Source organism: Melanaphis sacchari, unplaced genomic scaffold, assembly GCF_002803265.2.
Source record: "Melanaphis sacchari strain LSU unplaced genomic scaffold, SCAv2.0 Contig36_pilon_pilon, whole genome shotgun sequence".
NCBI lineage: Eukaryota > Metazoa > Arthropoda > Insecta > Hemiptera > Aphididae > Melanaphis > Melanaphis sacchari.
The window spans coordinates 4274877-4290158 of record NW_020271232.1 but is presented as its reverse complement, the minus strand read 5'-3'; the positions used below and the strand labels follow the sequence as shown (position 1 = coordinate 4290158).

Sequence of the window (15282 nt, the reverse complement as noted above, 5' to 3'; positions counted from 1 at the left end):
TATTATAATTACGCTAAAATTCTTGATGTTTATAATTACGATTATTACAGGATATTTTTAAATTCTTTGAAAACTCCATATGAAATCATTTATTTTTACATTAAGCTCTGTCGTGACAGTACCTTCGAATTTTGATACAGGAAAATATTAGAAACAATATTTTAAAGTTATTAAGTCAAGTATTTTTAGTTTTAAAGTTCTTAAGTTTTTAATTTTTTTTTTTTTAGAATTTATTAAATTAATTAATTAAATTCTATAATAAAATCTATTGATTTTACAATATGATGATTTTTTTTTTGTTTCTGTTATCACCATTTGGTGAAGTAAAAATGTTTTGATTTTCCACTTTGATGTTGGTTCCTGGTTGTAAATTGGATCTAGTTGATACTTGGGAGAATCAAAAGTAAAAATTTACTTACACTTTTCTTAATGATCATGGCGAAAAAAAATAAAAAATAAAGAAAAACAATAGTTTTAAGCTAAACCGGCAAAATTTGAAAAAATTAATTTTTATTATTTTGTTATAATTTAAAAACGTATAATTGTAGGAATGGTAAATGTAAAAATATATTTTAACTATTTTTGAGCTATTTATAGGTATGAGAAATTTTCGGTTTTTTTTTTTGTAAATGTTAATAAAAATTATTCGTTGGGTTAAAACTCTTGAAAATTTAATACAATATCTTACATAAATTGTTTGTTTAGTTGTATAAAATTATAAAACAATACATTGGCATATTTTTTATATATATAAATATTTAAGTTCAAATTTTCGAAAAATTGTTACGATCACAAAAAACATTAGAGTGATACCCATTTGCTTAAATTATTTTTTTTTTTGAATTTCGACAAAAAGTATTGTACCTATGCTTATTCAAAAAACATGACAATTTAATAAGAGATTTTTAAGTGTTTCAAACTGGAATCAAAATAAAACTTGAGCGTAATTCACATTATATTTTTTTTTTATAGCGTTTGTTATGCAAAATTAAAATGTTGATGAACGTCATCAAAATCATAAAAAATCGTAAATTATTTGTTTTACACCAAAAGATGAAAACTATAGTTAATAAATTTCAATTGCCTCCGTTGTTGAAAGATAACACATACTCGCACACAACAAAATACACTATCTGTAGTAATTTGTGAATAATGTTGTGTTATTTAAAATTAAAGTTGTAATTATTATTTATATCAGCAGTATAAACTATTATAATAACCGAACTGCGCTTTAGTGTTTATATATTTTTTGTAGTTTTCCACCGTTTTTAATCAGATATGATATTTTTGCTTTGCGGTAGTTAATATCACGTCTTCGTGATTATTTTTATTGTTATTGTTGAATATTTACATTTATACGTGCGCTAATCATTGCAGTTTATTTCATATCACAGGTGAAGAACAAACAATTAGTATTAATATTTTTTATTACTTATATTATATTATACATTGTATACTAATCGTCAAATTAGTTATTACTTTAATGAACATCTTATACGTATAATTAAGCTAATTATTGCAGGTTAAAGTTAAATATTTGAATTATTTTAAATTAATTGATTTAAAAATTACTAAAATTTATTATTTTTTTTTTTTAATTCTTCGTAAGTACACATTTTATAGTAAAAAAAAATACTTAGATTTTCAATTTCACGGATGGTTTCTGGTAGAAAATTAGATGTAATTGATTCATTTTTTTTGGTAGCAGGAGAAAGGAAAGTCCAAAGGCATAATTCTATGTACTTTTAAAAACAATCGGGAAGATTTTCAACTTTAAGTTTATTATTTGATTTACGAATTATAATATTTTATAAAAATAATACAAATTTGTACAAGATTTCTCATTAGATATTCATACAGAAATTAAAAAACAATATTGAAAAAATATGTCATGATTTTATTCTATAAACATTTTAAGTTCAAATTTCGACAAATCACATACATTTATGAATTATTTTGTAATTAAAAATCTATAGTTTTCTTTTAATACCGAAGACTTAAAAATTCTTATCTAAGATTTTTCATATTTTTTTCTTATTTAATTTAAAATCAAAAGTTTAGCGTAATAATATTAATATTTTAATAGCGTTTGAAGTTTTGACGAAATTAGACAGTGTAATATTTAGTAACAATTTTTGTTATCGTTCAAATATATCAGTCGTAGAAACTTGAAACTTTTCGCTATTATTTAATTTATATTTTTCTGTATAAAATGAGATTTTTAAATAAGTTTTACATGTATTTTAAGCTATTTGAAGTTAAAAAAAATTTTTTTACAATATAAAAACTTATAGGTATTAGAACTTTAAAAAAATGCTATGAGAACAATTTATAATGCTATTATTTTAATAATATTGCATTTGTATATAATGAAATAATGAATTATTTTAGTTCTGCTTCGCTCGTTACAGTGTTTGCAAGTGTGTGTGGTGTGTTCTTTGTTTCTATAGCAGAATTATTATTACCTTGTGATTAGTGTTGGCATAAGTACTTATAATAACCATTTTCTATTAGTACGTATGATTATAATAATTATACATATTCCCATCTCATTCATATATTATTTTTTCTATCTGTTGCAGTATAACATTAAATTGCGATAAAAATTATGGCTCTTATTTTTAAACTTTAACTTGAATTTAATTTTTATGTAATGATAAAACTTTTAATTAATTAATTTTGTTTCATAATTAAAATACTAACAGTATATTCAATGGATATTATTCGTTAATGACGAATAACTATCAATAATAATAATTTAAGTGTTTTAGAATTATTTATTGATTTCTGTTATTGAAAATATTTTTTTAAATTAAATTATATTTATATTTTACTTAAACCTGCTAAACTTAATGATATTATTTATTTAGTAAATATTTTAATTCTATTAATTGGGGTAGATTAGATTAAAAAGGTCAAAATTTTTTTCACTTTATTTATTTTTTTAATTAATAATCATAAAATAATATGATTATGTAAAGATAATAATAATAATATAATATAGAACCTGACGAAAATGTAAGCTTCAAAGTTAATTTTTTTTTAAATTTTAATAAACTAATTAAAATCATTTGAGGGAATAAGCTTTATTTTTGTTTAAATTCTTTATTTCTAACTATAAATAAGTTAGTTTTTTTTATTGTTAAGCATATTTTATGTTATATTTTCAAATTTTTCGGTTAATAAACAAACATTTTATTAATGTTAATTGCAATTAAGTTATAAAAAATACATTTTCTTAAAACGACTCAACATATTTTATAAATAGATTATATTTTGTGTATAAAATAATAACATAAATAATTAATAAAACTATTAGGTGATACGTTAAAATTTTTATTACTCCGCAGTTTTTTGTAATTTTTTCCAAATTTTTTTAAAAGTTAGGAAGATTTTTATTTTTGCATAAATTACATATTAGATAAAATTTTCTTCTAAAAACTGTCCAGAATTTTAATGAGTTAAAAATAAAACACTCGTTTTATTGTAAAATTAAAACCTATATAGATAAATGGGTATACAATTTATAAAAGAATTATTATGTATGAACTTTTCTAATATTGTGTTGCTTCTATATTATGTTTACATTATAAATTTATATATTTTTATGCTCCGACTTTAATCATAATAATCAATAATTAGTATTTATATACGTATTGTTTATATTATTTATAGGGAAGAACGTAAAGGCCACAGAAAAAAGGAATGTAAATGTTAGTTCAAGGTTGAACAGGATATTAAATTAAAAATCATGTCCCGCTTAATGATTATAGCAATATTGCTCGTATGTGGATGCTCAACAATAATTTTGCCAGCCGATTCGGCACGAATTTTAGCAGTTGAGCTGACAGGTGGAAAAAGCCATTGGAATTTTATGAGTTCAGTATTACGGTCTTTATTAGAAAAAGGACATAATTTGACCATTTTTTCTCCATTTACCGATATTGATTTTTGTGGTGTGAACTGTTCTTTGATAGATACATCTAAAGACTATCCAACTACAAGTTCAACAAACTTTTTGACTATCTTGAAAACACTCAGTTCAACCGTAAAGCTTATATCCCAAAGCGTTAATATTACAAGAAGTCGTTGTAATAATATGTATAATAACAATGACATAAATAAGATCTTAACGGTCAAAAATAATTCAGATTACGAGATTTTACTGATTGAACCGATGGCCACCGAGTGTGCTTCACATGTAGCAGGCATACTTCGAATTCCTGTAGTGTACCTTATCCCATCGCCAATGTTAACATTCATAGAACCAATATTTTTTGGACATACACCAAACCCTGCAGTTGTACCGCATATTCTAAGTAAACATGCATTTCTTAGAACATTTAGTCAGAGATGTATCAACTCAGCGCTATTGGTATACAGTTTGATCTCGAGAGAATACCACGAATGGAAAATTAAAAAAACTCATCCTCAGACGTATGATTCGATCGAGACCATTAAACCTTCGCTTGTGTTTGTCAATTCTCATCATATTACTGAACAGTCGAGACCTCTGCCATCAAATTTTATATCGATTGGTGGTATACATCTCAGTCAACCAAAAATTATATCAAAAGTAAGTTAACCATGTTAATATTTTTATTCGCTTGCATTTAAAGTAACACAAGTTAATATTGAAAAAATATTTTTATAAATGAGTTCATGCATAATATATAATATAAATAAATTAAGTTGTTTAAGTAAATATTAAATGTGAGATGTTTGATAATTTTTAAAATACTTCACAAAACTATGCAATATATTATGAAAGTTGTACATTATTACTCATATTTTCTATTTAAATAGCGTTCACAGAAAATAATTGAGTAATTTTACCAAAAATTGGTTTAAAATAATCTTATTAAAGATTTTATTTATTACTAATTATTAAATTATGATTACTATTATTCTTTAATATTTTTTTTCAATTTTTTTTTTAATATTTTTAAAAAATAATGAAAATTTTAATTTTTAAGATACTACCTGAGTTCAATACTATTATAATAATAAATAAATTTTAATGAGTACCTTTTATGCATTAACCTTTAAAATATAATAAATGAAGAAAATTGTTAACTATTTTAAATATTTTAAATGTAATCTACATGAATTAAATAATTATTTAAATGCTATTAATTACGCGCATTAAAAACATAAAAATATAGTTATAACTTATAATTATTATAATATTATACTAATTTTTAATTATTTAATACTTGAAAATGAATACCTCATCAATTGATTGTAAATAATAGACTACAAATAATTGATCACATGAAAATTTACAGCACGACAATTTATTGCAAATCACCTGTATAATAATGAAAGAAGACTTTTTCGTTACTGTGAATCTCCATTACTTCTCCGCTACTATGTAATACCAATTAAAAATTAAACTACCACAAATAATGCTTTAGAAACGTGGAATAATTGTTTCACATGACTTATAAGTTGTATGTATTTTTCGATTTGACGTTTTAACAATACATTCAAAAAGTAAAAGAGTATTAATAGATTTAAAGTCGAATAGTATAGTATATTGGGGGTATATAACAAGACTCCTCGGTAAATAAATTATCAAGATAGAACAACTAAAATACATTTTTATGTATCAATTACAACAATAATGCAAATATTAAAGATTTTCTTACAGGAATTACATATTTTCAATAAAAAGTTTTATTTTTAATTTTTTAATTATTAATATAATAATTATATATATTTGGAAGAATTTTAATTTTATTTTTGTAAAAATCTAAATCTAAATGTATGATTTAAATGGAAAATATTACATTGGTAATAAATTGTAGAGAAATTTAAACTATTTTACTTTATCTTTAAAAACCTAACGTATTTGTTGGTTCTAGTTTGTTATTTTGTACTGTTAAAAGAATCAGCCAGTGAAAAAACTTTATATGATTTTTTTTTATTTTAATTAAATTTAATCAGAATGAACACATGTTAACTCCCTAACATTTTGTAAATTCCCCTAAAAACATTTTGCTACCGTATAATACCTATTTGATTCTCAAAGATGGGAAAGTTAATGAAAATAATTAATTCAAGTTAAGTTAAGAGTAAGTTAGAAGTTAACAGTTAACAAATCATAAATTTAATTCGATAAGTTAAAAGTTAATATAGCAAAAATATTTATCTCTATTCAGTTTAAAAAAATGAATCTACTTTTATTATAACTAGTATGTGGATCAAATAAAGAATAACTGAGTTCTTTCTAATTTTCTAAATTTTAATAAACAAATTTATTAAATTTTGATCATAATGTAGATAAATTGTATAGTGTGTATACCTATTTTATTAATCATGATTATTAAATTTAAACTATACACATCTTAATTAATAATAATTCAACTTATATTGTTTTTTTTATATCAAATAGCAATTTTTAAGTCATAAAATTATACATCTATCTAATCTAATCATGTAGATAAACACATATACTAATCTATTCGAACAAGTAATTTAGTTTTTTTTTATAATACTAATAATAACTATAAATAAATATAATTGGTCTGATTATTTTCCCTTCTCATTTATATACATAATTGATATATATTATTTTATAATAAATTTATATCGTTTGTATTTTGTATGATGTTTTAACATAACGTATTTATTTACTAATTAATCCGTACGTATATCAGAAATATAATTTATGATCAATGATCATGAACGTTCATTAATTGTGAGCAAAATAGATAAACATTATTTTGAACATATTATATTGATTCAAACTGGCAAAACGAAGTGGTGTTGTTGTAGTAAGGAATTTTTTACATGATAACTCAATTAAAAAATAATTATCAACATGACGAAATCACTAATAATAATTTTAATTAAACTAGCATGACGATGAATTGTTTTAAGTATAAAATATGAACAGAGAAGTATAAATTTAATTTAAAATACACATATTTTTTGAGAATAAATAGAACCACCCTCACGTGATGTCCTCTGGATTACGCTAATTTAAGAGAATTAACGTAAGTGTAATACTGTAGCAACATTTTTTTAGAGGAATTAACTGTTTAATTTTTTAGGGGGCTTACATTTGTTTAACCTGAATATAAAATTATAGTATGTATTATAATATAAAAGATAAAATTACAAAACAAAAATTATTTTAAATTAGAATATTTTACAAAAGAATCTTATTTTATAATATTTTTATTATAAATTGTCCAAATTGCTTAAAGTGAAAATCAATTTTTCTAACTTCTAGGACCCTTATATTACTTATCATAATTATTAATTATTAATTAAAGTTTACGATACATTATTTTAAGTATTTAAAAATGCAGTTAAGATTATATTATTTAAATGCTATTAAGCATTCACGCATTTATATGAAAAAGACATCCTTTTAAGTAATAACGTAGCAGTAATAAAAATGTTTGTATTATAATGTGAACAAATATCTAATGCTCGAAGATCTAAAATTTTTTGTCGAGTTTAATTTAGAATATCAATTAAGATATGAAAAAATTAACTAAATTTTTTCTAACAAAAAATATTAATGTAAACATGAATTTCTGGTAAACTTATTTTTTTATGAGAGATTTATAACCTATTATAATCTGATTAGAAAACTAGTAACTTATACATTAAAATTATTCATATACTTAGTATATTTTATAAGTAGGTATATATGTATATTATTCAACAATATGGAAAATATTAACTAAGTCTTTGATAATGTAAATAATTACTATAGCTGTTTAATTATTTTATAAACTTAAACAAAATATGCTTAAATACGATTTAAAATTATACATTAATCTACATACTATTTACAATAATAATGAAAAATCATTAATAGAAAATAGAAACCTGTTAAAATATGTACCTATGAACCCAAATAAAATCTTTCTATGACACAAAATCATGATATTTAATAGAATCCGTACTAATTTTGAGTATTATGAACTGACCAACTAATTATATTTTAGATGTATGTATATAATTTACGGAAATTTCAAAAAACTACATTTAATGGTATGTTAATTGTAAGTATGTAATTTTTTGACAAATATTATTTAACTATTATAGTATAGGGAAGGAAAAAATATCTTTACATATATAATATAATTATATTATTAACAGTGTAAAAAAAAATAATATTACTTCGTAGTCTCTCCCTGCCTTCGTTCCGATTGCTTCACCCACTCCACTGGTAATGAAGTCCATACTAGTGAAAATTCTTTTCTTAGAGAAGGGATAGTAGTGTGCTAATATACTATACTTTTCAAACTGAAAAGACATTGATAAAAACCGATAAGGCCGTTTCAACGAACTAATACGAAAAAAATGTATGGTATAATATTCAGTTCTTTTAAAGTAACCGTAACAATGAACTCGTTTTTATGTACGGCGAAGTTATCAGTATTTTATATCCTAACCGTTTCGATGACTTATACATCTGTCGATGCATTGGAAATCCTTGCAATAGAAAATATTTGTGGTAAGAGTCATTGGAATTTTGTTAGTGCAGTTCTCCGAACTTTGTCGGATAATGGTCATAATGTAACCGTATTTACTCCATTTCTCGATGGAAATCTGTTCAACTATACAGAAGTCTATGTAGACTTACCGACGAAAGTCTCATTGGATGCCGTAGAAACATTAAATACATTTGGCAAAACTACGATTATGGTACCTTTTCTCATGGATTTGTCTCGCAATTCTTGCAGTATTATTTATGAACAAAAATATATGCGAGAAATATTAAGCAGTAATAAATCAAAATATGATGTTATCATCGCTGAAATAACGTCGTCGGAATGCTCATCCTATGTAGCTTCCAAGCTGAACTTGCCACTTATATACGTTATCCCTTCGCCGATGATCACTTACATTGAACACATTGTTTTTGGAGATGTGTCGAATCCAGTAACTGTACCTAATTTGTTGGCTCATCGTGTGGTAGCTAGAACATTTGCTCAACGATTTTCAAATGTCGTACTTTGGGGTTTTAGTTTTTTGGCATCAATTTTGAAAGAAATGGAACTGAAAAAAATTGATGTACAGCCATTTGATCTGATAAAACCAACAAAACCGTCGTTGGTGTTTATGAATACACATTACATTACTGATGCATCAAGACCTATGCCTGTAAATGCCATACCGATTGGAGGAATACATCTAAAACCACCAAAAAGTATACCAAATGTGAGTAAATGAAGTTATTATAGTAAAATTATCCATTAATAGTTAAATAATTTAATGACAAGGTTTTTAATATAATAAATCTGCTTTAGGAATATGATTGTAAATCAATATTTAGAATAATTTTATGTGCATTTAAATTTAAATGTAGGTAATGATAAAAATTTGGATTTTGGTTTATCACTCATACAAAAAATCTACAAAGCCCAAATTAATTTTTTATGATTATTTTAATTTCAAATTTTTAAAATGTTCACAGATGAAATAATTATTTTTCTCAATTTTTGATATTTTGTTGTATATCAAAAATATTTACAGTAGACACTTGAAATTCTCATCTAATATTTTCATTTTATGGTAACATTTTTTATTGCATATTTATAGGTATAAAAAATTTTGAAATCCTTGATTTTTTTTTAAAAATGTTGATTAAAAATTATTCACTGGGAGAAATGCTTAAAAATCTAATACTAAGTTCCTCAAAAGTTAGTAATAAGTTAGTTACTTATTCAATTAAAATTTTCAAAAATGTATAGTTACAATATTATTTTATAATTAGAAATTCATAAAAAATATCATTTTTATCTAAGCTTTGAAGATTTAATACAAGACTAGGATAGAACCAAAAGATTTGAATTCGTAGCTTGTTTTTAAAGAATTTAGGACACGCCTTAAAAAGTGCATTTGCACGAGAATCCGGTCTTTACTGAAAACTGATAAGATTTAAAATATAAACAACTAGGAGGAAAATATTTAACGATTATTAAAAAAAAAAAAATTAATAAAACAATGAAAATTTTCACTTTTTGCAATGAATAGTATAATTCATTATATTTGTATAGAAAAATACAAGAACCAAAATTAATTTCAATTTAGAATAATATTATTTTGTATCTCATATTTTTGTATTGCTTACAGTGAATATAATTTTTTTCTAATTTTAATAGAAAAATTAATAATATTATTTATTAACTTTTACTATATTAATTATTATGTACTGTAGTTATCCGAGCTGTTAATAATAATAATATAACATGCATTTGCATGTTCATATAATGTCGGTCTCTAGTTATAATTAAGGGGATTGGAAGCGGCGATTTCCTGTCTTTGTCTATCACACGTGTTACATAGAATTATGGACGTATTCTATTTCCAACGTACCGATTTAGAATTATGAAAGCAGATATGAATTTTTCATCAAGTTTACTTTAGATTGATTTTTTCACATTTTTGATATTATCATTCGAAAATCTTAAAAATGATATATTAAAAAAGAGTGATTAAAAAATTGACATATTTCAATTTTCGGAGAAGTTTAGTTCAAAAAAATCACAAATGTGAGAAAGTCGATCTAAAGTAGACTTGACTACAAATTTATATCTGTTTTCATAATTCTTATCGTTTCATTATATCAATAGGTACGTTGGAAATAGAATACGTCTATAATGCTATGTTACACGTGTGTTAGACAAAGACAGAAAATCGCCGCTTCTAATTCCCTTAACACAATTATAAACAATTAAAGTCTGTGGTAAAAGTTTATAGGTTAATTTTTACAGGCCGTTTTTGCTATTGTTTTAACATAATTCTATTCTATTTATTATTAAAATATTTATAATTTGAACCTTAGTAACTAATAACTACTAATTTATAAATACAATATTCACATTATTAAGATAATATAGTGATAATTATAAATAACTACAAAAAGTATAATTTTATAAGTGGTGGAATATGTATATATGGTAAATGGTTAAGAAAATAAGATGATATTCCTGTTAATTTTGTTATCTTTTAAATAATTTACTTTTTACTCTTTAGAACATTATAATTAGATAAAATTTAACACTGATAGGAATATTTTTGCTTTGTTAGAAGTGCATATGCTTTAGGTTACTTTTAAGAGGACGTGATACCCGCATGTGTTGTCTCCGTCTTACAAATGCGTAACATGGCAAATTTTACGCTCAGCAGATCACGTTTTGCTTCGTTAGATTAAAAATTAGAGTGAATTGACCTCTTATAAAATTTAAAAGTAAAAATATTATTTAGACGACCTCATGGGATTTTTACTATATTTTAATTTTGAAGCGAGTTATAAGTATTTTAAGATGTACAATTTTTATAATATTTTTACTTTTAAATTTTATAAGAGATCAATTCACTCTAATTTTTAATCTAACGAAGCAAAACGTGATCTGCTGAGCGTAAAATTTACCATGTTACGCATTTGTAAGACGGAGACAACACATGTGGGTATCACGTCCTCTTAAGAAATTTTAAGAAAACGAGATAACAAAAAATAATGACTTATTGTTATTATCTACAATATGAATTGAGGATTTTAATACGATACTCAATTTATTAGTTGAAAATTAGTGTTTAATAATTATATATTAGTAATTTAATTTATTACATGTAGCAAACAGTCCAAATACATAGATAACTTGAATTGCATATATTTTTTAATATGGATTGCAATATAAAAGTTTTATATTTGTTGATAGTTTTTTTAATATTTTCAACGTTTCGTGGATCATGGATACAACCGACGGAAAGTGCAAACATTTTAGCAATAGAAACGGTAGCAGGCAAAAGCCATTGGAACTTTTTTAGTTCAGTACTACGATCGTTGACGGATAAAGGACATCATGTTACTGTATTTACTCCAATTACAGAAGATAACCGTGAAAATTATACGGAAATCGATACATCTGATGATATATCAATTAAATTTGGGATGAGCTTCACAGATATAATGAAAGTGTTCGACAATCCAACTAAGACTTTATAGTTTGGTCCACGTAGATCAAGATATTATTGGGATATTATTCATGGAAATAAACAATTTAAAGACATTTTAGAAGGCCTCGTTTGTACCAATTTTGATTTGGTCCTTGTCGAACCCATCTGGTTGAACTGTATGTCATATATAGCCACCAAGTTGAAGTTGCCAATAATATATTTAGCACTGCATTCAATGGTAAGTTTTTGGAATATAACTACCTTGGATATATGCTTATTCTCGCGTTGGTATCAAATATTATGGTCGATGACAGTATTCCCAAAACGTTCGATCAACGATTCGTCAATGCTGCTTTGTTGTCGTACAGTTTGTTGACATTCGGTTGTACAAAGTATCTGCTTAAATACATTGAATCGAAACCATATGACGTAAAAAAGCCTGTACAACCTTCTGCGTTATTTATAAATAGTCATCATATTACTGAAGCATCGAGACCTTTTTCTCCGAATTTTATTTCCGTGAGTGGTATCCATTTGAAGGCGGTGCAGAATATTCTAAAAGTATACTAAATAGTAAATCATATCATATGAAATTATATTTTATCTAACAGTTAAAAGCCAAAACGTTTTTTTAATTGTATTGATTTGGTTTGTTATGATAATATTAAATAGCAATCAAATATGTATATATATATATTTTTTGTTGTATTATCATCATGCAACAACGTACAAATAATGTAAGATTTTATTTTTTCGCTCAACTTGATTTTATTTAATTGAAATATTGAAAAGATTATTTTTCTTTTCTAATTTATATAATGTTGTTTAATTAAATGAAGACTAGATAATTTAAGTTATGAAAGTTACATTTATGTTAGAGAGCTCTTTATTATAATTACTACTATATAAGTATAATATTGCGAATATTATCAAAATAATAATTACTCACTGAGATAAAAATATGAAACAAAATTATTTTTCTTATAACTTCTTCATATATCATTATAAAAATTAAACTTTTTTGTTTTAGATACATATACAAAAAAAAAAAAAAAAAACAAGAAAAAGTAAATAATTAACCTTAAAAATTAACTTTAAGTTATCATTTGTTAGGTATATTTTAGATTGATTGAATAATGAATATTATCATAAAAACATCATATAATTTAAAATTGGTTTTGTAAAAAATTACCGTTTTCTTCAATTTCTTTTTTTTTTCCTGATTAAGTTAAAACATATTAGTAATTTTTCTGTGGTCCTCAAAGTATCAAAAATTCAGTTAATAACCAGAATTAAAAATTAAAAATAATAGAATTATCGTTCTTCATAAAGGTATCATGAAGCATAGAAATATCATACATCATTATAAACTTAATATATTTATCATTCCAATTAGAATCTAAAAAAAGACTAATAGTATATGTGAAAATACTAAACAATTGTATTTAGATAATTTTTATCTTTTTTTTTTTTTTTTTTTTTTTAATGAGATAAAATTAATAAAGTTAAACGTAGTGAAAAGGTTATTAACTATTATAAAATGATGATTATGTTTTATATTGTTGGTTGATTACTATTATAAGTTAAAATTTTTTTTTCTTTCTATTGATTTAAGGATATACTGGAGTTTATTGAAAACTCACCACATGGAGTGATTTATTTTACATTTGGTTCAGTCATATCAATGTCAACATTACCAGATCATATTCAAAGTGCATTTAAAGAAGCTTTAGCAGAAGTACCTCAGAGAGTATTATGGAAATGTGAGGAAGAAATGAAAGATAAACCAATAAATGTAATGACAAGTAAATGGTTTCCTCAGCGCGATATACTTAGTAAGATTTTTTGATTAAAATACGATTATATAGTAAATTTTATACTCAACTTAATTTTCTAGTGCACCCCAATGTAAAATTATTTATTAGCCATGGAGGTATATCTGGTGTATATGAAGCTGTAGATGCAGGTGTTCCTGTTCTTGGATTTCCCCTATTCTACGATCAACCAAGAAACATAGACAACTTAGTTGAAGCAGGAATGGGAATTTCTATGGATCTGTTAACAGTACAAAAAGATGAATTGTTAAAAAATATCTTAGAACTCATTAATAATGAAAAGTGAGTTAGCATTAGTAAAAACATTAAATACCTAATTAATCATTTATTATGTTATATTATTATAGATATGTGAAAAATGCTAAAATGACTTCTGAAAGATTTAAAGATCGACCAATATCACCAGCAGAATTAGTTGTTTACTGGACAGAGTATGTAATTCGTCATAAAGGTGCACCACATTTAAAATCTCATGCATTGAATTTGGCGTGGTATCAATACTATTTATTGGATGTTATTGTTGTCATATTAATTTTTATTTCTTTAGTCATTTTCATTACTTATAAAGTTTTTAAAATTATTTTTTACTATTTTTTAAAATATTCAAGAATGATCAAACCAAAATTAGAATAATTTGAGTACTATCATCTTACTAAATTATTCGAGTATATTAAAGTAAAATAAAATTATCATATTGGTAACTATGAAAATCGCGATTAAATATAAATATGTAATTTAAAAATATTTTACAAAAATATTACTTTTTTTTTTTTAGTGTTATATTTACTTTTTGATATCTTAAATATATTAAATATTATTATTGCTATTAACTGATAATTTTTTAATGTCATAGTAGAAGTTAGTCGATTGAATTGAGAATATTATTTACTAATAATGATATTATACGAATATGTTGGTTTGGCGTTATTACTTATTATTATTACGTTAGCATCGTAATAGGCACATTATATAGATTCTGTGATATATAATATCTTTATTTAATTTAAATATGTTATTCATTATTCAAGTTTAAAGAATTTTATATTTTTTAAGTTTCTAAGGATGTTCATAAAATGTTTGTCAAAAGTGGTTTCACGTGGTAAAGAACCAATCTGGATAAATTAGTCTTAATTAAATAAATCTATAATTTTTTCATTAAAAGAAGAACTTTAATCATAAAAATGTAGGTAGAACATGCATTTAAGGTATTTTTTTGTATATAAATGTGATACTCAATAATTCAAAGCATTATTGTCCAGTAAAAGTACTTTTAAATTTATGATAAAATTTTGCTTTATTTTTATTTTGTGGCAATATTTGTTCATTGTGGCATGAAACTATTTACCTTTGAACTTTTTTAATATTTTAACAACCATCAATGATAAATTGGTACTGATGTAAGACTACTTATTTATTTATATTATTTTTAAAACCCTATGGCAAGCATTAATTCAGGCACATGTTGAATATGTGTTACAAAATTGAATATTGAAAATTTAAGTCTAACTATTTAATAACA

The 15282-nt window shown here is 23.5% G+C and overlaps 1 protein-coding gene across 2 annotated transcripts; it reads left to right on the top strand.

The window, feature by feature from the left end:
* The first annotated feature begins 1301 nt into the window (after window positions 1–1301).
* LOC112596966 (UDP-glucuronosyltransferase 2B2-like) lies at window positions 1302–14474 on the top strand. Of its 2 annotated transcripts, XM_025342859.1 has the most exons (5): window positions 1302–1394; window positions 3676–4576; window positions 13544–13763; window positions 13826–14045; window positions 14111–14474. In XM_025342859.1, exons 2-5 carry the CDS (start codon window positions 3752–3754, stop codon window positions 14394–14396), a joined length of 1551 nt encoding a protein of 516 aa, XP_025198644.1. In that variant the 5' UTR covers window positions 1302–1394; window positions 3676–3751; the 3' UTR covers window positions 14397–14474. The 2 variants fall into 2 exon arrangements, with proteins under 2 accessions (XP_025198644.1, XP_025198643.1); XM_025342858.1 differs by lacking the exons at window positions 1302–1394; window positions 3676–4576 and adding an exon at window positions 8330–9186.
* The last annotated feature ends 808 nt before the right edge of the window (window positions 14475–15282 follow it).